The sequence below is a fragment of the Sarcophilus harrisii genome, chromosome 1 (assembly GCF_902635505.1).
Source record: "Sarcophilus harrisii chromosome 1, mSarHar1.11, whole genome shotgun sequence".
Lineage (NCBI taxonomy): Eukaryota > Metazoa > Chordata > Mammalia > Dasyuromorphia > Dasyuridae > Sarcophilus > Sarcophilus harrisii.
The window spans coordinates 349,972,954-349,995,910 of record NC_045426.1 but is presented as its reverse complement, the minus strand read 5'-3'; the positions used below and the strand labels follow the sequence as shown (position 1 = coordinate 349,995,910).

Here is a 22,957-nt window from a genome sequence, read left to right as displayed (position 1 = left end):
ACCTAAAAATACTATATAAATATATAAACATTTATATATTTATAAATATAAAAATATGTTTAAATATATAAATAAATATCATAAATATATAAATAATATGTTTATTTTCTAGCTTGTTGGGAAACTATATAATATATTGTTAAAATATTATGTAAATTAAGAATATATAGGCTCTGAGTGACATAGGTTTGCGATGTATTCAGCCATGAAAAAGGTAAATAAGCTTTTATAAACTTGACCCTAACACTGCTAACAGAAAAACCTCAAGACCAATCACCAAAGTCACAGACAGTTTTTCTTGCTTCTGATTATCACCTACATCTAAAATGAAAATTATTATACCAAAACATAGCCAAAGAAATGAAATTGTTTCAGGAAGAAATGTGTATGCTGTCTCTTTTTACTCAATTTATTTTCCCCAATTATATGTAAAAACTATTTTAGCACTTTTTTTTTTAATTTTGCGTTCCAAATTCTCTTCTTCCCTCTTTCCTCTTCCCCCTCCCTGAGACAGTAAACAATTTAATAGGTTATATAAGTGCAATCAACATGCATACTGTCTTATAAGAATCTATTTTCCTTGGCTGAACTTTTAAAATTCTCCTGAATTCTCTTAGTCATAAATGAAATTTTCTTGCATTGCATTCTGGAGTCTGACACAAATTTCTTTGTGCCTGAGTAGTCCCTGGTACATTCTTTGGTAATGATCTTGCTCCCAAAGCAGGATGCTTTTTAGAGTGCAACTTGAACTTGGTTGTGACACCTCTCATATTTGAGGAAGGCAACTGCTACTCTAAGTTACAATTTTTTACCACAAGATAATGACTTATTTCCTCAAATGAGATGATTCTGTGAAATAAAATATGAACACATGTGATGTGAGCAGTCTAGAATGGCAATTCCATATGAATATGAGGAGAAGGACTTTACTTGAGTGAACTTCATGGAATTCGGGCTCTATACCTAAATGCATTCTGGGACAATTTCTGGGGTCTCCACACTCATATAGTATGGACCCCACTAGAGAAATGTTACCAAAGATAGCCAGAAGTTATTCTAAAGTGCATAATACAATGTTTGACATATAATAGTTGCGAATTTATTAAAAATGCTTGTTCCCTTCCCCTTCCGTGAGCATATAGCTTATCAACATAGAGTTAATGGATGATGAATTCTTTGTCTGTGACAGTCCCTGTAATATAGAAAAGGACAGAATATGAACATTCTTCCCAGATTACAGCTCTAGTTTATATTCATAATCTACAAAAACACAAATGATTCAACAATCACTGTCACTGAGAACAGTCTCAATTCAAATCAATTAAGGCAAAACCAAGACAAAAGGGCTGTCTCTAAGTCCAATAGTTCTGTTAGGGGTCTCTTTTATCATTCAACCCAAGTTCAAGATTGTTCCCTGCCTCTCTTCTTCCTCCCTCTCCTCCCCCACCCCATTCTACTCAAGGCATTCTTCTGTACTCTACAATAAACATTCACTCCTTCTCTGTGTGTATGTGCCTGTCTTCTCTGTTTCTGTCCATCTCTGTGTCTTTCTGTGTTTTTCTCCCTCTCTATCTGTATGTGTTTGTCTCTCTTTCCTCCTCCTCCTCCTCCTCCTCCTCCCTCTCCCTTCCTCTCTGTCTGTTTCTCTGTCTCTCTCTGTGTGTCCCTGTGTGTCTATCTCTTTCTCTGTCTCTCTATGTCTCTGTCTCTTTGTCTGTCTCTGTCCTTCTGTGTCTCTGTGTCTTTCTGTCTGTGTGTGTGTCTCTGTCTCTGTGTGTCTGTCTGTGTGTGTATCTTTCCGTCTCTGTATGTCTGTCTGTGTGTCTGTCTTTGTGTGTCTGTGTATGTATCTTTCTGTCTCTGTGTCTGTCTTTCTCCCACCTATGTAGGGCATGTCCATACAATAACTTCCACTGTGGATGAATATCAGTAGGAGTCTTAAAGAATTGCCTAGGGCACTGAGAGGTTACATGTCTAGCAGAGTCGCTCAATCAGGATTTAAATCCAAATCTTTTCTCCTCTAAAGATGGCCTTTTATCTACTTTACCAAGTTGCCTCTCAAAGAATGGCTTTACTTTCACTGCATCTTCCATTTCTCTTACTCACTAAAAAATATTATTTGCTTTAACTCCTTTATATCTGCTTATTTCCATCAATATTTTTTCTTCCCACCCACATATCTCTCTCATTCTTGTCAGAAATATGCTGGTCTTGTTTTAAGAAACTAAGTAGTCTATGCGGCTACCAGGGTTGCACAAAAAAGCCAGCGAACAAAAGTAATCACACATAGTATAATTATTTTCTGTGTAACTCTGGATCCAGTCAGGCTTGGATAGTAACTCTGGATCAGCTGTACAATCTTACTTGAAAAGAGCCGATGCCCAGGACACATGGCTCTCATACAATATTCATACAATATAAGCATGAAAAACATCCCCACTCCAGTGATATCCCTAACCTACTAATATCTAAGTAGCCAGGGCTGTTCCTACTGCCTAATCTTGAGAGTCCACCTGAGCCTGAGCAACAGGAAAAGCTCAACTGGACTTACCAAAAGGCAAATGCAGGTCCCTTTGCTTTGACATGCAGAACATTCAGAGTACGCTGTTACTATGCTCCTATCAGTAACAAGAATATTTTGTACACAAAAAATTTTCCATTTTTCCAACTGTTTTTATATACATTATTTCCTTGATGCTCAAAGAAAATCTGGAAGAAAAAAAGTGCATCTTAGGAGTCACTACTCCATTTCTATCACTTCAACATGATCATTATAGAAGCAGCTGAGGATTACATAAGGTCAAGGACCATTATTTTTCTATATTACAGGGACTGTCACAGACAAAGAATTCATCATCCATTAACTCTATGTTGATAAGCTATATGCTCATGGAAGGGGAAGGGAACAAGCATTTTTAATAAATTCGCAACTATTATATGTCAAACATTGTATTATGCACTTTAGAAATATTCCATTTGATCCTCACAACAAGCCTGAAAAGTAGATGCTATTTATTACCCCTATTTTACAGTTGAGGAATATAAGGATGACAGATACTAAGGTCATACAACTAGTAAATGTCAGAAACCAGACCTGAACTTGGGTTTTCTTGATTCCAAGTCCAGTATTTTTATCCACTGCACCACATAGTTACCTAAGTTACTGATAATTGATAACTCTTTTGATGAACATGCATCTTTCTTTTTTGTCTCTATTCATACTAATAATCAAAGCTGTTATTATGTCTTTCAGAGAATCTCATATGACTTTTAATTAATGAATGGGGGATTCCATAATGGAGAAGAGACTAAAATGGTATTTTGATTTATCAAAAACTTTGTGGGATCTTTTCAATTTTCTAACTATAAAAATGCAATCTGCTATAGAATTTAATTAATTAATACTATTCAGTCCTCTTCTCTAGACTTTTACTATTTACTATTCTTCTTTTTGGCAGCTGAGTAGTTACTATATCCAGACCTAAACTTGAAGATCCCATAGAGAGCCACTATTGGACAAGAGCTATTCAGAGAAGAGAAGCCTAGTAGCTAAACCACCAATGTGTGGCACACATGTTATAGAAATAATACCAGGAAATATTACAAGTTGGCTTTAAAGGCATTATTGTTGACTAAAGGAGTTGTATATAAATCAATTGAAATTCTTTCTGATGTTGTAAAGGTTCTAAATTGCTTCATGGAAAAGTAAGGACCGAGAGCTTGGCAAAAGTGGGGCTGCAGATGTTACAGCTGTTTGCTTTTTTTCTTGAAACAAAAACAAAATAAAAATGGAACAAAGATCTCTGCCTATTTTCTGAATTCTTAGCCATGCCCATTATCGTAGGCAGACTCTTAATACACCAGGTTCTGTCCAAGCAGGGAAGGTGACAAAATTTGAAAAGGTAGAGAGCTAAGTATCACTGAAATGGTAGCTATGGAGCAAAATATAAACATTCCCTAAAGAAGAAAATGCCTTCAGACTTTTTTAACAACCTCGACTATCCCTGGTAGGTAGCCCTTCCCTTGCATCTATGTTTCATTGGTGGTAATTGTTTAAAAAAAAAAAAAAGCCGCTTACTTTAGAAACTTTTAGAACTGGCAACTGGATACCATCCCAAAGGGCCTATTGGCAAGAGGCTGTCCTTTGTGGAGCTGCTCCATGCTGACTTGTTTGCAATAACTTCCTATTTTTTTCGTGGAGAATGTGTGTGTAAAGTGATACTTACCTTGCCTCTCACCAACAGGCCCCAACTGCTAACTCCAAACAACTGGGTTCAATTGAAAAGGCGAGAGTTAGGCTGCCACCTCTCCCTTTTAACTGTGATCCCCTTCTTCAAAGTCAGCATTAGCACAATTATCATTGTGAACATTAGTACAATTATGGTTCAGCTGTGAATTCAGGCACATTCTCTTTAAGGGAAGTTATCATTCTTTTCAATCAAATTGACTGAAATCTTTTTCTCCTGCCAGAACCCAGCACCTGCAACACATTAGTGACTCAAGTTAAACAGGTCTAGTTATGAACCAGTGAGAACAAGAGCAGCTGTCCCACTGTGGAATGGTCAATCTCTCCTGTTTTTAAAAAGCTTTCCTGTCTCTGGACTAGGAAAAGATGGATATTCGGTATCCATCACCAACTTGGATACTCGAAATGCATCTTAGTCAAGTGTCATCCTAAGCCTCTCTATCATTAATACAAAAATGACAGCTTGGCGTCTGGTATAGTAAGCCACCATCTATAGAATAAAACAAAGAGGAGGTGAAAAGACTTCTTTGCCAAAATTTTAAAAGGTAAAGTAGTACAGTAGCTAGAACACTGGGCCTAAAGCCAGGAAGGCTTGAATTCAAATACAATATCAGTCACTTATTAATTGTGTTATCCTGAGCAAGTCGCTTATTGCCTCAGTTTCCTCAACTATAAAATGAGTTGGAGAAGGAAATGGTAAATCCTCCCAGTATCTTTGCTAAGGAAACTAAAAACGGGATGACAAAGAGTCGGATGTGACTAAAACAATTAAATATTAACAAAAGCACCCAATGAATTAGAAATTACTTTACTGGCATGCAAGCAGGTATATTTTTAATCATTATACAGGGGAATCATTTAAACATTTAAAATAAGTCATTCGCTCAAAAAAGAAAAGAAAACTGGGCTCCCAAATCCCAAGAGAATACAGGAGTTTATGTGATATTCTCATAAAAATGTTTACTTGAAACTTAAAAGTCCCAGTACCTTATTTAGTTAAAAATGTCAGAAGCCAACTGAAAACACCACTTTAACTTAGAAAATAATAACAATAAGAAAATTTAACATAGGAAAAATGAAAAGAAAAAATCCCCTATAAAATCTTTAACTTAGGCTACAAAAGTTGGAATACAGAAAAATAAGGTTCTAGAAAAGCCTTTAATGGCCACAAAATAAGTAATATCATAATATACTCATCTGCTTGTTCTGGCTGTTTATAGAACCCATATAGACCGTACACTAAAAGAGTTTACTCTTTTTGTGTGTCATTACACCCCTTACACAGACTATTGAAACTTAGGTATCCCTTCTCAGAATAACATTTTTAAATACATAAAATAGAGTACAAAATAGGAATACAAAAGAATACAATTAATTATACTGAAACGCAGTTATCAACATATTAAACCAAAAACAAGTTCATGTAGCCCAGATTAAAAATCCTTGCCATAAAGAAACTGGAAATTAAATGGATGCCTATCAATTGGGGAATGACTGAAAAAGATATGATATATGAGTGTAATAGAATATTATTGTTCTATAAGAAATAATGAACAGGCTGACTTCAGAAAAGCCTGGAAAGACTTACGTGAATTGATGCTGATCACATTGAGTAAAACCAGGAGAACACTGTACACAGTAACAGCAAGATTAGGTGATGATCAGCTGTGATAGATTTGGCTCAACAGTCAAATTGGAGTCAGATATGATTAAAACAACTAAATAGTAACAATTCGGTAATTCAAGCCAATTCAAATAGATTTGGGATGGTAAATGCCAACCACATTCAGAAATCAAATCAAAGCCTAATATTTTCTCCTTTTGTTTGTCTGTTATTCTTTCTTGTGTTTTTTCCCCCTTTTGGTCTAATTTTTCTTGCACAACATGACAAACATGGAAATATGCTTAAAAGGATTGCATAAATGAGATGAACCAAATCAGTTCCTATGGAGCAGTAATGAACTGAACCAGTTACACCCAGCGAAAGAACTCTGGGAGATGACTAAGAACCATTACATTGAATTCCCAGTCCCTATATTTTTACCTCCCTGCATTTTTTATTTCCTTCACAGGTTAATTGTACAATATTTCAGAGTCCGAGTCTTTTTATACAGCAAAATAACGGTTTGGTCATGTATACTTATTTTGTATTTAATTTATACTTTAATATATTTAACATGTATTGGTCATCCTGCCATCTAGGGGAGGGGGTGGGGGGGAAGGAGGGGAAAAATTGGCACAAAAAGTTTGGCAATTGTCAATGCTGTAAAATTGCCCATGCATATAACTTGTAAATAAAAAGCTATTAAAAAGTTTTAAAAAAGGATTGCATATATTTAACCTATAAAAGATTGCTTGCTATCTTGGGGAGGAAAAAGGGAAGGAAGGGGGGGGAGAAAAAATTGGAACAAAAGTCTTACAAAAATGAATATTGGAAACTATCTTTACTTTTGGAAAAACAAATACTATTGAGGAAAAAATGTTAAGAAATTTTTGCCATATGCCAAGCCATGAATGTCTTCATTGACATATCTATATCTATATCTATAGATAGATAGATATGTATAGATATGTATTACACAACCAAGTCAGAACCCTTAGTGTTTGCAATTTTGAGCATTATATGCTTGTTTAATCTGGTTTACTCATTTGTTCAACAAATATTTATCAAGGTGTATACTAACTATTATGGGAGGTACTATAATGATAAAGAATAATTAGAAGGTTCGGGACAAGTTCTGTCCTTGAGGAGCTTAAATGCTAGTTAGAAGAATAAAATATACATACAGTACATTTAGGACTGCAGCTCAAAGGGAAAGGGAAAATAAAAGAGGAGAGGACTCTATATAATATAAGAAACAACTATTTGGTTAGGTTACACGTTCATTTTACATCAGCAAGTTTGTAAAACAAAGTTAACTGTATTTATAAGAGGTATGAATTGTTCAGTGAGGAAAGTATGGGATTTGGAAACAAAAGATTGGTGTTGTAATTCTTTTTTATTTTCTTTATTTTTCATGCACATAAATTTTTTAAATACACATTTCTTTATGAATCATATTGGGAGAGAAAAATCAGAACAAAAGGGAAAAACCACAAAAAGAAAAAAAGGGGGGGGGTGAAAATAGCATATCTTGATTTACAGTCATTCTCCATAGCTCTCTCTCTGGATACAGATGGCATGGTGTTATAATTCTGACCTTCACAGTTACTAATTAAATAAAGGCATTTACAATTCCAATAGAGCAGAAATGAACTGAACCAGCTACACCCAATGAAAGAACTCTGGGAGATGACTATGAACCATTACATAGAATTCCCAATCCCTATATTTTTGTCCACCTGCATTTTTGATTTCCTTCATAGGCTAATAGTACACTAATTCAAAATCTGATTCTTTCTGTACAGCAAAGTAACTGTTAAGACATGTATACTTATATTGTATTTAATTTATACTTTAACATATTTAACATGTATTAGTCAACCTGCCATGGGCGGGGGGAGGGAATGGGAGGAACGAGGGGGAAAAGTAGAACAAAAGATTTGGCAATTGTCAATGCTGTAAAATTACCCATGCATATAACTTGTAAATAAAAAGCTATATTAGAAAATAAATAAATAAAGGCATTTAAATTCTTTGAGTTTTAATTTCTTTATTCTTAAGAGGAAATATCCCCAACTACCTATATTTCAGGATTATATGGAAAGTGTACCTTAAAACACAATATAAATATGAGCAAGTATTATTACCTATGGTTACCTAACCATACTAGAGGGGCAGCTAAGTGGCACAGGGGTGCCTGAAGTTGAATTCATGTTCCTGAGTTCAAATCTGACCTCACATATTTGCTGACCATAGGCAAGTCACTTAACTCTGCCTCATTTCTCTTCTGTAAGGATATGGCAAACCATTCCAGTGTCTTTGCCAATAAAATTCAAAATGGGGTCATGAAGAATCGGACATGACTGAAAGGGACAACAGCAATAAAAATCTATAATAACTACTGTGTAACCATCCACCCAGTGATTTTTGCTGATTTATGCAGGCAAAATGAGGAACTAAGGGGAAAGGATTTAGAATTTGGAGAAGAAGGATATGGGAAGAAGGCAAGGAAAAAAGAGAACCAATTTATAGACTTTTTAAAAAGCAAGGACTCTTGGTAGTAAAAGTTTTGTGAACTGGTAAACATTTGTTATAGTTCTGAAGCTAGGAAACAATGCCCTAAAACAGGTCCACACACTCAGTAGATTTTAACCCATTCTCTATAAAAAGAAGTAAAATTTTAATCATAAGGTACTTTCTCTTCTAAGCTCACAACAATTTCAAAAGAGTCACAGGATGTTAACTTAGGAAGAGACCTGCATAATTGTCTAGTCTGATTTCCTCATTTTTCAAATGAGGAAACTGAGATATGGAAAGGATTTATATAAAATTCTCATAGTTGAATTCAAAACTCTTTCGCAAAATTGCTTTGAGTAAATAGTAAGATTCCCTCTGCACAGTGATGCTGCCCATATTTAAAGTTACCTTAAGCATAACTAAGAGAAGAAAGTGTTTAATTATCATTGAATCTTGCTGCTTAGCCTAATGTGGTACAACGATTTTTTTTTTTCATTTTCAGAGGTCTCTAGACTCTGCAGAGACCCTTTCCAAAAACACTATGAATTGCATTCTATGTAAATTCCTGATCCATAGACCAATATAAAGACATTACCCAGAAATCCAAACCTCTTTTATGTAGCACTTTAAAGTTTGCAAAGAGCATTTTACATATGTCATCTCATCGGATCCTCACAACCACCCTATGGAGTAAGTGCTGTACCTATTCCCATTTTACAGATGAAAAAACTGAGACAGAAGTTATAATTTGTCTGGGGTCATATAGCTACTAAGTGTCTCAGACAAGTTTTCCAGACTCCAAATTCAATACTCTTTCAAATGTACCAGCTTACGCCCAGAGAAAGAACTCTGGGTGATGACTAAAAACCATTACATTGAATTCCCAATCCCTATATTTGTACCCACCTGCATTTTTGATTTCCTTCACAGGCTAATTGTACAATATTTCAGAGTCTGATTCTTTTTGTACATCAAAATAACGGTTTGGTCATGTATACTTATTGTTTATCTAATTTATATTTTAATATATTTAACATCTACTGGTCATCCTGCCATCTGGGGGAGGGGGTGGGGGGGGGTAAGAGGTGAAAAATTGGAACAAGAGGTTTGGCAATTGTTAATGCTGTAAAGTTACCCATGCATATAACCTGTAAATAAAAGGCTATTAAAAAAAAAAAACAAAAAACAAATGTACCAGCTTTTAAAAAGCACTTCATTTTAGACACTTTTAGTCAAAATCAAATTTGAATATCTGCCTCTAAGGCAGACATTATTAGTCTTTTTTGTATCATTGACCCCTTTGTCAGTCTGATAAAGACTACGGACCCTTTCTCCAAAGAATGAACTTAAATGCATAAAATAAAATGTTTTGGATTATAAAAGAAATCAATCCTGCTGGAAGAATTGCCAAAATATTTTGTGAAAACAAGTTCATGAACCTCTAGTTAAAACCATTGCCTTAGAATAAAAAAAAGTTATGAAATAGAAGAGGGGAATTAATTATAGCATGACCATGAAACAAAGATAGGGATGCCCTCATTCTCAATAAGGAAAGATGGACTATACTAAGTAGAAAATTGTTCAGCCTATCCACAAATATTCCTATTACTATTAGGTACTCTAGATGACATTTTCAAAACAGAACTCCTCTTCTATATCTTTCAGTTGTCCTTACTCTTTAAAAAAATTAAGTTGTCAAGGGATAAAGAGCACAAAATATTGACATATTGTCAGGTACAGTCTCAATGCCACTTGTTACTCTGATAAAAAGGAGAGTTCAGTGATGAGAAGGAAGCATATCTGGAAATGACTATTGTTCAAAAATGTAAACAAAAAAAATGGGGCAAGAATCTAATAGAGAATCAAAGACCAGATAGTAGAAGATATACATATCTTGTTATTTCTAAGCTAAATTGCCATTCTGTTTGCTTCAGATTTGAGAAAGTTGAAAATCTCCTTCCTTCCATATCACTTAAATGTTTCCATACTTTGTCTCCTAATTTCTTTTCATCCATGTATTATGTCAATCCCAATAGACACGAAGTTCCTCAAGGACACGGGCTATAGCTTCTATTTCGTTCTAACCCCAATACCAAACATAGTTATCTGCATTTATTTAATATAGTAGGTACTCAATAAATGGTTGGTGACGCTTGTTTAGTCTTTTCATGAAGAGAAAAAAAGTCTCCTTCATGGTCACTGTCTTGCTAAGTATTCTTTCTCCTCCTTTTTCCCCAATAAAAAGTACCCATGGGGCTAATCTTCTGGTAGAGGGAGAGGGCGAGAAGCAGTATTTTTCACTCCCAAAAGGCCGCAGAATGTAGATGCTCAGATTCTAATTCGTCAGTTTGCATATGGTAGATTTCAATGTAATCTGATGCTCATCAAACCTCTCATTTCAGCATGAGAATGCTGAATTACGCTAGATTCTGCAAATCAAAATAATTTTCTTTCTCTTCCGCTAACAGCAACTCCAGGGTCACATAAGAGAGAATTCCATTGGTCCAGGACAATCAAAAGCCTTCTAACAAAAAAAGTCTAATCATCGAGACCCTGCTAAGTCTTGCTTTTGCAGACTCAGCTCTTTCTATTTCCAAGACCCTAAACAGAGACAATCCCTCCCCTCAACCTTTCTAGTCAATGAACTGCTTCTCTTCTTGCTGTTTCAACAGTCCTGAAGCTTTCCAGATTCATCCAACACACACAGCAACCCATAGTCCTGTAGTTCCCCAACCCCCCCAACACGCACACTCCTTCCCACCCCAGCACCTTGAATGCAGAGGCAGAGACAGCGAATGAGGCTGTCCCAGCGGGAGAGAGGGTCAAGAGACAGCCAAGTGCCTACTATTTTCCCTTTGTTGACTTAGGATTTTTCAAAACAAAACAGCAAATGCTCAAGCAGTCATTCATCTTCTCCATACCCCAGTGTTTACATTCAAAACCCAAATCAACTTTATTTCATAAACTTTCAACTTTCTACTCCTTTCCTCCCCCCCCCCCCCCCCCCCCCCCCCCCCCCCCCCCCCCCCCCCCCCGACTTCGGCCCCCACCTCTACTACACACAAATATGCGAGATAGGGATAAACACTTCTGGGATCTCGATAGGCGCTAGCCCAGTAGTCCAATTTGCGGCTTAACTCTGGCTCCCACCCCGCCCCCTAACTCAGATAAACACAACAGGAAACTTCTCACGGAGGTGAGCTCACAACCGACAGTTTACTTATACCAAGCGACACACACAAAAAAACAACCGCAAAGTCCCAGGTCTCTCCTCCTCACTTCCACCCCCAATTCTCCTTTACCTCTCTTCCCTCCTCAGTAATTTCGCATACTTTAATCTGTGAAAGCCTCTTGTAAATGCAGTCTTACCTAAAACATGTGGTGAGCTCGCCCGTAGGTTTTAGACAAGGATACTTGGTGGTCGCTATCTTGTTCTCGGAACAGACCTCTCTGGAAGAAAGTCGGAAAGAAAATCCTGCTTTAATCAGAACCTGGAGATTCTCAGGCAACCTCAGTGTGCGGAGGAGTGAGGGCAAACTAGGAGGATCCCCTATACCAACAGGGCTGCAGTCCACAGAATTTAGAATAGAAAGGGACCTTAGAGGTAATCTAATCCAATCCTCTAGTTTTACGGATGGAGAAACCGTAGAATCTTATTCTACTGTCAGGAACGGGGACTGTGGAAAGAGGGGTTCCGGGGGCTCTAAATGGAGACTCTGCTATCTACTTGCTGTGTGATCCTGGGCAAGTCCTTTATCTGGAAAATGAGGGGGGTTGAACTAGAGGGCTTCTAATGTCCTTTCCAAATCTAAATCTTTGATTCTGTGAACCAGCGCGCGGAAAAAAGCGCGAACTGGATTTGAATGGGTATGAGTTCTGCCTCCCAAGCGCAAAGGGAATGCAGACACCGCAGTAGAGCACATTAAGAATCGGGGTGCTAGGCGCACAATCCGCACCCACTGCATCAAGGGAGTTCAGGCTAGGACTGCCTGGGAGCCGGTTCGGAGCCAGGCACTGCACTGCCCGCCTCCAGGGATAGAAGCGCAGCTCGCTTTTGCTGTCTAGGCTCTTCTTGGGGCTTCAGCAGTCCCAGCTTGGGAGGCAAGGGCAGGGCTCACCTGTCACTGTCCTCAAACTCTTCTCGGTAGGTCAAGGTGTGTGCCAGCGCCAGGAGGAGAAGCAGGGGACCCAGGCTTCTGCCCAGCTGTCTCTTCGCCCCTCCTCTCCCACTTGGTGGAGGAGGCGACAGCGGCGGCGGCGGCGGCAGCGGCAGCACCATCGGGCAAACTCTCGGGCAGTTCCCCCTCGGCGCCCAGGCTCTCGCTCTTTCTCTCTCCCTCCTTGCAGCCTCCTCTTTTCTCCTCCTCTTTTTTTTTCTTCTCCTCCTTTTCCTTCTCTCCCTCCGGCAGGGGGCGCGGGAGAGCAGGGGTGTTTGCACCACCTGCCCGGAGAGCTCTGGGGGTCAGAACAGGAGCCTGGCTTAGGAAAGGAGGCTGCGGGGAAGAAGAGAAAGGTCAGAATTAGGGGTTCGATCGTGCTTTCCCCGCCCGGTGCAACCTGGACCTAGGATGGGAACTGCGTACAGCCGGAGCGTCTTTCCCAGGACTTCGGTCTTGAGTGACAGATTGACCTGAGTTCAGAGCTGAGTCCGTTTCTTCCCCTCTTTTCCTCAGCTGAGAAAGGGGAGGGAAAGGAAAGGAAAGAAGAGTAAGGGAGAGAAAATGGGTGTCAGTGTTTTGTATTGGGATGGCATAGACAACCAGGGATGGAGATGGAGGAGGAGGAGGAGGAGGAGGAGGAGGAGGAGGAGGAGGAGGAGGAGGAGGAGGAGGAAGGAAGGAAGGAAGGAAGGAAGAAAGAAGAAAATTTTCTTTTTGCTGGAGAAAGAGGGGAGGGGAAGAGAGGGTTAATGAGCCTCCTCCCTGTTGTCAATTTCTAATAACGAGATCCAGAATATTTTCCTTTCCCCAAATTGAGAAGGTACTCTGCTTTTGCCCCGGCAAATGTTCTCGAAGTTCTTTGCTCAAGCAGCAAAGGCAAAGGGTAAAAGTTTGCATCCTGCATCAAGTCTCTTGAAACGGAGCCTCTTCGTTGTATCTTCATTCATATTTCTTTTGAGTGAGATATTTTTGCTAATTCTTTTGTAATGAATGATAGAATTATATCACTCATCACTCAGAATCGTTGAAAAGGAATTAGGACTCATTAGGTTTTTCTTGGAATCTAAATTCCTCTTGCAGAATTTCTCAGTTCTGTGCCTTAAATAGGTTTGGATATAAGCTGTTTGGTCTCTTAGAAAAGAGGATCAAAGAACAAGAAGCTGTTAGATTACTGTTACCTAATGCTATGTATTATTTTATGCCATTGTGATATTTGTATATATATATATATATATATATATATATATACATTTGTATATATTGTATATACTTTGTGTATATATATATATACATTGTATATATATATAATATATAATTATATAACATTTTGATATCCAAAAAAAAAAAAACAACAACAACCTTGTAAAACAGTATTATCAATAATGATAGTGGTGGTTAATCACCTCTAATTTGGAAACCTAATGTGTTGACAGTTAACTCTTGCCTTTAACATCTCCAAATTTTGTTTAGGGGTTGTTCATACCTGTTAATGAGATGCTCATATCCAGCAAAAACTACAACCAAGGAAAGTTTAGAAACAAGTTAAGAATTAGATGTTTAATTTTCAAACTATGATTCACCTGCTACCAACTACATCCCAGGGTAGTGACCCAGGGAGTAAATTATTATGCAGAAGATTAATACCCTGGATAATTCAGAAAAAAAATTTGCTTATTGAATATTTTGGTTAGGTTATAATTACTAATTTTATATAACTATAAAGGTAATATTTTTTTAATCTGTCTGGCCTATACTTTTCATGTTGTATTGTTGTAAATCTTAAAACACTAGTCTGAAGAACCCGAGTAGTGAGTGAATCGAAGAGCAATAATGAGATTCAGAGAGTAAAAATAGCATGTATAAAGTACTTTACAAACCTTAAAATGCTATATAAATTTCAGCTAACCTTATTAGGAGAATCATTATTATTATTATCATGCATAAAAATAGGCCAAAGCCCAGCTTCTTAAACTGTGGATGGAAACTCAATATAGAGTCTTATAACTGAATGTGGAGATGAAAAATTATGATTTATTATCAATTAATGTTTGATTTGTATATCTATTTTATAAAGCTATATACATGAAGTTATGTACAAATTTCTTGGACAAAAAGGAGTCACAAGTGGGAAAAGTTTAGAAGAAGAAACATAAAGGTAATATCCAAGAAATATATGAGCAGGAAAAGGAAGTGCGCCAGTTATGGAACAAGAATAAAGGGTAGACAGCCTGACTGTTATACTGGTACCCTTGACATGTAAAACCAATATAAAAGACCTACAGCATTTTGGATATGAGAGAACACAATCATGAAATTTCTGAGCATGAGAAAGAAAGAAATCACAATATGTTCAAAGAGAGGGAATACCCAACTCTAGTAAAGTCAACATGCATTTATGAAACACCTACTATGTGCCAGACACTGTGTTAATTATTGAGGCTATAAAGAAAAGGAGGGGGAAAAACCAATTCCTGTTCTCAAAGAGTTCCCAGTCTAATGAGAAAGACAACATGCAAATAGGAATGTATAAACAAGATACAGACAGTGAATTGAATACAATCTCAGAAGGAAGGCACTAAAATTGAAGAGGTTAGCAAAACCTCCCTACAGAAAATGGGACTTGAAGGATATCAGGAGCATGGAGGTAGAGGTGAGGAGGAAAATACATCCAATAATGAGAGACAGCCAGAGAAAATGAAAGGAGCTGAAGATTAGGTTATCCTGTCTGAAGAATAGCAAGGGAGCCACATTAATGAGGTGGCAGATCCATTAAAATTTAGAGTATTTTACTTCTTAAAAGATTACACATTTAATTTTCTCAAATTTCAGTTTACAGGAACTATCTTCTTAGGGATGTAAGAAAAGTGTATTGTAACCACTTTACAGATAAGAAAACTGAGGCTTGGATAGGTTAGATAATTTAAGGTCACCAAGACTGCTATTGGCAGAGGTCTGTCACTTCTTAATTCAGTTTCTTTCCGCGGCCCTCCACGTGACTGATAAATAATTAGAATACCAAAATATGCTGAGCACTAAAACTAAGCATGATTAAATAGTTTTTTAATAATATTTTGAAAGCGATTTCAAGATTTTATAGAATGAGTGTTTATGAAGAAATAAGTTCCTGACAACCATCATTTTATAAGTCTATAAAAATTGAACTTACTGATATTTTTGGATTGTGGCTAAATGAGAGTTTAATGTGCATAGAACTATTTAGGCACCTGAGGAAAGAAGCTAAATTGTGCTTATCAAAATTGTATTATTTGGGGTCATTCAAAAAATGTGCTTAATTTTTTGATTTTAAGGAAATGTTTAAGGAACATTTTTATGTCTAAGGAATATGTTTAAGGAAAGAGGCCATCTGTAGGAGGATCAACTTCTAATTTTTTCAAAACAACTATATTTTTATAACTGGCTCCCTTATTTTTAAAAATTAGCTTATTTGCCTTTCATTACATTTTGGCTTGCTAGGAATGCATAGTCTTTGTATTTTTTCTTCTACCAGTAACAAAGAAGGGTTTGGGAGATTGATAATAAGCATCATAAAACAATATTTTTTCAGGCATATATGTAGTGTCCCAGCCTTTGAATTAAAGTAAAATAACCTACAAGAAAGTAGTTTTTAAAAGTCATATCATATCATAAGCATTTTGTAAACCTTAAAGAACTATTTAAATGTTAGCTACTGTTGTTGTTATCCATACCTGCATCAGTCAACAAACATTTATTAAGCACTTGCCAAATGGCAAGGTTGGGCTAAGCACTGGGTATACAGAAAGAAGCAAAAAAGAAAGAATCCCTGCCCTCAAGGAATTTATGTTCTAATGAAACACAAAGAAAAAAAAAAACAATTTTGATTTGTGTTTTATTATTTTTAAATGGAGGTTGCAAGGTTGCAAAAGAGGGGAACTGTAGATACAGACTAAAGTGAATGATTGGTAAATCTGGATACCATCTGGAGGCTGAGGAGTAGTATTAAAAAAGAACTAAAGCAGATCCACACACACATACTTATTACCATCATCATGGAAAATTTATTGTGCATTTATAAGCAGTAATAATACTATAGCTTAGGGGGCAGAAAAGTTAGGCCCAGTTATCGCCTAACTAGCCCTTGTGATCTTTAGTGCCCATTAGAAGGACTCCATTTTTAATCTTCACTCTGCAAAATAGGAGATAATATCTAGCCTTGCTTAAGGTTAGAAGTAATTAACAGGACTCAAGGAAAAGAAACCCCCTAGGGAAAGATGGCAAGGTCCAAGTTGTGATCCAAGGCAGGGCTTCTTAAACTTTTTCCACTATTGGTCCTTTTTTACCCAAGAAATTTTATATAACCCTGCATATATTGGTATATAAAATAAGGATATAAATCAAATTTATTGATAATAAGTCTTGAAGAAATTTATTTTAAAATAATTTAAGATGGAATCAAATTTGTATACCAATGAGGTGTGGAATATTTGATGCCTTTTACTGTTGCCAAATTTTTCTCTACTCCTATATTCAATTATGCAACCCCATATAGGGTCACAACCCATAGCTTAAGACACTTTGATCTAAGGAAGTAAATGGGCCCACCCATCCACTGGTTTAAATCAGAATTCACAAAATAATCAAATCCAAGGGTCTAGGTAAGAGACAGGAATTGCTAGCAATTTTCTAAAACTGAGAAAGCTATGAAGTAACCAAGAAGAACACGATAACTGCAGAAACAAAGGCCTCAGTGAGATGACAATTTGTTCTGGAGACAGCCTTCCTGCACCCCAGCAGCAGATTAGCTATATGACTTTCTTGATTCTTTGTAGACCAAACAGTCCAGGATGTCTCTCTATGATACTGAACTAAAGGACAGTCCCTATGAGACACATTGTCTCAGGGCTCAGAATTTAAATCCAATAGGAGCCACTGAAGTGGGAGGAGGAGGAAAAGGAAGATGAGGAAGAGGAAGGGGAGGAGGAGAGAAGGAAGAAAAAGAGGAGGAGAAGGAGGAGGAAGAGAATAACAAGAAAAAAATGATGATGAAGGAGGAGGAGAAAGACAGGGAGGAAGATGAGGAGTAGGAAGAAGAGGAAGAATATAAAGAAGAGCTTAGAAACACATTCAGAGAGTGAGAAAAATGGAAAAGATTCTAAGGGCCATAAAAAGAAAGTATCTACTGGAAAACTTCATTTTCTCCCTTTGGAAAGACAAGATCTGGACTTGCTCAGACTGCAGATTCCACAGGAAATGTCAGTTATCCTGGTTTAGAAGGTAAAATGAACACTTAGGTAGAAAGCACTCCAACTATCCCCACTCTCTCCCTGGCACCCTTGTTCATTCACTCTGCAGCAATGGTTTCTTGCTTTGTTTGAATTCCCCCTTTGATAAAACACAGTGGGATGGCTGGTAATTGCTATCTCTTGCCTAGTCCCCAAGGCTATTACTAAGATTAATTACATGATACCTGAAATGCTTTGAGTTCCTTGGGGGAAAGATACTGTATGGTTATTTCTTTCTTAAGTGCAGGGCTCTGAAACATTTTCTACCCTGATCTGTCGATTGCTTTAAAGCAAAAGAGAGAGTTGATAAAGCCTACCCAAACCTGGGAAGCCAGAGCTGTAAGGAAAGATTGATTGATAAGCATAGAATTTCCGGAATGATTACCAGCAGGACTAGGTGTTACTGACTTTAGTAGTGTTAAATATGGTATCTAAGATGGTCTGAGGAAAAGGGGACTGAGATATACAAAATAAGTGGATATCAGCAATGGGCACCAATCATACTACATCATACTACATCAAGGATCTGCAGTTTGATGGAAGGGGGTACTCATTTCACAGGAGGAGGGCTTTCTCAGACCTTCCAGTTGCTAATAGATTAGATTACTTTTATCTATTCTATATATATCTTTTATGTACCTAGTTGTCTGTCCTATTAGGATAGATAATACTTGAGGTTCAGAATTGATTTTTGCCTTTTTTTTTTTTAATCCAAAGCTCTTAGCATAGCATCTGGCACATAGATACTCATCGAGGGTTGTTGATTGCTTGATTTAGATGGCAAACCCTCTATACCTTTATGAATTTTGAGAACTATCATGGCTGGCAAAAAAAAATTCTTCACCCTGAAGCTGACCTGAAGATGACCCACTCAAAACTTAGATAGGCAGATTGTTCAACATACAATTCATCTTCAAGCCTATGTTCAAAGTCTTTCCAGGTGAATCAGACTTGCTATAATTTACACCTTGATGGTATAGGCTTCAAAGGTCCAGTTTCATCTCCATCACATTAGATTGTAAACTCCTTGAGGCAGGGATTGTCTAACCTTTGCAGCCCCATGAAAGGGCTGGAACAAGGTAGGGACTTAATGTAAGTTTAGTGGCTAACTTAATAAATGTTTATCCTATAGTGAAAGTACCATAATAAGCTCTTAATCAACATTTCATTCGTTAATTGATTGTTTTGATCATCACAAGTTAATAAAGACCCAAAAAGGATACATATAACCACCTTCTATATACAGTCTTCCCTTCCTCTGCTAGGTTTTTTTTTTTTGTTTGGTTGGGTTTTTTTGTGGGGTTTTTTTGACAATATCACATTCTTCCCTTACAGAAACAGTGTGGGATACCAGATGGAATTCTAAGCTAAGAGTTAGCAGATCTGGGTTCTAGCCATGGTTTTGCCACTAACAAATTCTATTTGACCTCATTTTCCTCAAAGGCACAGACCTTGGAGTAATGAAGACTTTAGGTCTTTGACACTTAATGACTATGTAAGCTTGGTTAAATTATTTAACTGCTCAATGCCCTAGGCAATTGTCTATGACCATATGCTGCAAAACATGTACAGGTCTGCAAGTTCCCTCACTAGGAGTTTCTTTCTTTTTTTTTCTTTTTTTTAAATTTTATTTTTTATTATAATAACTTTTTATTGACAGAACCCATGCCAGGATAATTTTTTACAACATTATCCCTTGCACTCACTTCTGTTCCGATTTTTCCCCTCTCTCCCTCCACCCTCTCCCCTAGATGGCAAGCAGTCCTATATATGTTGAATATGTCGTAGTATATCCTAGATACAATGTATGTGTGCAGAACTAAACAGTTCTCTTGCTGCACAGGGAGAATTGGATTCAGAAGGTAAAAATAACCTGGGAAGAAAAACAAAAATGCAAACAGTTGACATTCATTTCCCAGTGTTCTTTCTTTGGGTGTAGCTGCTTCTGTCCATCATTGATCAACTGAAACTGAATTAGGTCTCTTTGTTAAAGAAATCCACTTCCATCAGAATACATCTTCATACAGTATCATTGTTGAAGTATATAATGATCTCCTGGTTCTGCTCATTTCACTTAGCATCAGTTCATGTAAGTCTCTCCAAGCCTCTCTGTACTCATCCTGATGGTCATTTCTTACAGAACAATAATATTCCATAACATTCATATACCACAATTTACCCAACCATTCTCCAATTAATCGGCATCCATTCATTTTCCAGTTTCTAGCCACTACAAACAGGGCTGCCACAAATATTTTGGCACATACAGGTCCCTTTCCCTTCTTTAGTATCTCCTTGGAGTATAAGCCCAATAGTAGCACTGCTGAGTCAATAGGAGTTTCTTTCAACAGGGAAATCACAGTTCTGAAACATGTTCTCTACCTCCTCTTCTCCCCCCAAAAGTGATCTATAAAGTCCTTTACTAACTCTAATAGTCCTTGATTCTGACTTTTAAATATATGCTCCAAATCTGAGGGCATTACTAGAATTGATCTGGAGATTTTGAAAGTAAGAAAGAGGGAAGACAAATTCAAAGAGTGATTTGGTTGGGGGCAGAGAAGGGGAAGAAGGGTGTAGATGCACAAAAACTTTTGAAAAGCCTGTGGCTCCTACTTATTCATAGGCTATTATACAGCAGTAGAAAATACAAATTGCTTTAAAAAAAAAAAAAAAAAGATATGAGCATTGCTAATGAGAGGCAACTCACTCAAGCAATCACTCAGCTATAAAGTAAAGGCCATCTCACAGAAACAAGATCAAACAAGTTTCGTGTGTCAAACCAGCTACACAGTGCTTTATGAGTGGTGTTCATATTACCACTCAGTAGAATAGATCTGTCTTGCAAGTTTTCCTTTGGTTTCATTTTTGATCGACAGGAAGCCAATTTTCCTGAGAAAATAAAGGTTACATCTTGAAATGTGTTGAAGTGTGCCAATCACTAAGTCAAGGCTGAGGCAGGCAATTCCCTGAGGCAAAAGGAATACAAAATTGCTTTAATGCCACAGATAGACCTTAAAGCTCTTTCAGTGGGGTGTGGAAGCTGTCTCTGCACTAAATCTGCCTGAGTTGTGACTTGTACAAATCTTGCAGGCTGAGAAAAACTGCATCTCTGGAATTTTCTCTGAACCTTGGAGAAAGGTCAAACTCAAATTATGATGGAAGCATGTGATTCTGTGACAGTTTGCAAAGGACAAAATCATTTAATATATTTTAGTTGCCTTATTATATATAGGTGCAGGCTGTTAAAAGTAAAATATAGCAGCAAGATCCACTATACATAGTCTTGTTATTTATCAGAATCATATTTCAAAAATTAAGCTCTAAATCACATAATTTTAGGTTACTGGTACAAACTTATTGGAATAATAATAATAATAATGGTATTTACATAGTAATTTAAATTTCAAAATACTTTATAAATATCTTATGTGACCTTCAAAACAACTGTGGGAGGAAAGTGTTACTTATATTCATTTTTCAGTTGAAGAAACATGCCACAGTTAAAGTCACTTAACAGAAGCTAAGTAATCTGCTCAGGATCACATACTAGTAAGTGTCTGAAGCTGGCCCTGATCTCAGGTCTTCTAATTCTGGATCCCTCAATTTATCCATTATGCCTCCTAAGTGAAAAAATTCTCACTACCCATGCAGAATAGTACCTTCTTTGCAACTTATAAGTTACTGAGGACACTCAGAATTTAAGTGATTTGATCAGACTCACAAAGTCAGTATGTCTCAGAGATAGAACCCAAACCCTTTGTCTCAAGTCTTTGTCCAAATCTAACTCTCTATCTACTAAACTTCCCCTCAATTTGTAATGAATATTGTATGTATATGTGTGTGTATATATGTGTGTGTGTATATATACATATACACACATACATAGATTATACATAGATATGCTATATATGTGCATGTGTGTGTCCATGTGTGTATTATCTAAGTCATGTGTATTGTTTGCATGTGTGTCATGTATATATGTGATGTATATGTACGTGGATGTGTGTATATGTATATGATATAAATATGCTATGTATATATTTGTGTATTGTGTATATGTGTGTATTATATAAATCATGTGTATGTGTATATGTTATGTCCATTGTGTATATATGTATATGTGTGCATATGATATAAATGTTAAAACATGTTATCTTCTTCCAGATAGAGGATAATTAATTCAGAATACAGATTGAAGGATATCTTCTCTTTTTTTTTTTTTCTACGTTTACATGGCTAAAGTGGGAATTTGTATTATGTAATTCTCATGTTTTTTTTGTTTTTCTTGCCTTCTCAATGGCTGAGGAAAGGGGAGGAAGTGAGAAAGAATTCAGAATTGAAATAAACTGAAGGGACAGTAGCTGTCATAATGATTAGAGCACTGACCCTGGAGTCAAGAGGACCCGAGTTCAAATTTGGCCTCAGAAATTTACTAGCTATGTGATCCTGGGGAATTCACTTAATCCAGATTACCTCAAAAATAAATAAATAAGTGGCTTTTTTTTTCTTTACTGCTAGAGTACTAGTATTCTAGGGGAGTGAGTACATGTTACATACTGCAGGGAGGAAGGAAGAAGTTAATGGAGTCAGAAGATCTGAGTTCTAAATCTAGCTCTGCCACTAATTTATAATATAATCTTAGGCAATTTGTAAGCCCTCTAAGACTCAGCTTTCTCATCTTTAAAACAAGGGGTTAGCAGCAGCTATATGGCACAGTAAATAGAACATGGTCCTTGGAGTCAGGAAGACCTGAGTGAATTCAAATTTGACCTCAGAAACTTACTAGTTGTGTGACCTTGGGCAAATCACTTAACCCCAATTGTCTCACCAAAAAGGGGGGGATTAAATGTCTAATCCCCATTCTATAATAAATATCCCATGGCTCTATGGGTTTGTTGAGAAAATAAAATTTGAAGTTCTCTTGGCTCATTCAGTTAGGACCTTAAATTCTGTACCTTCTGAACAAAAGGATAGAATCTGTCTCAGACTAACTTGAACTACATAACCCTTTCCATAGAAAACAAGAGTTTGAGTAGGAAAAGACTGGGGTGAATATATCCTTGTAAACCAAAAAGGGTATGAGCATCATTGTTGCTGTTGTTGTTTGTCCTTCGTTCTCCAAGAAGACCATGACATCAGAGAATTGATCCCATGACATCCAAGTGAATTG

At 36.9% G+C, this 22,957-nt stretch overlaps 1 protein-coding gene across 2 annotated transcripts in view; it reads right to left on the bottom strand.

Moving 5' to 3' along the window:
- Positions 1-13,126, bottom strand: part of CCBE1 (collagen and calcium binding EGF domains 1) — a 332,621-nt gene extending 319,495 nt beyond the window's left edge. The window contains exons 1-3 of one of the 2 annotated variants that reach the window (XM_031945901.1): positions 12,950-13,126; positions 12,485-12,859; positions 11,736-11,816 (exon numbers count right to left, since the gene is read on the bottom strand). In XM_031945901.1, the coding sequence (XP_031801761.1) occupies positions 11,736-11,816; positions 12,485-12,645 (242 nt within the window). In that variant the 5' untranslated portion in view covers positions 12,646-12,859; positions 12,950-13,126. Of the gene's footprint in view, positions 1-11,735; positions 11,817-12,484 lie in introns of both variants that reach the window. The other variant, XM_003759973.3, reaches the window with a different exon arrangement.
- Between the last annotated feature and the right edge of the window lie 9,831 nt (positions 13,127-22,957).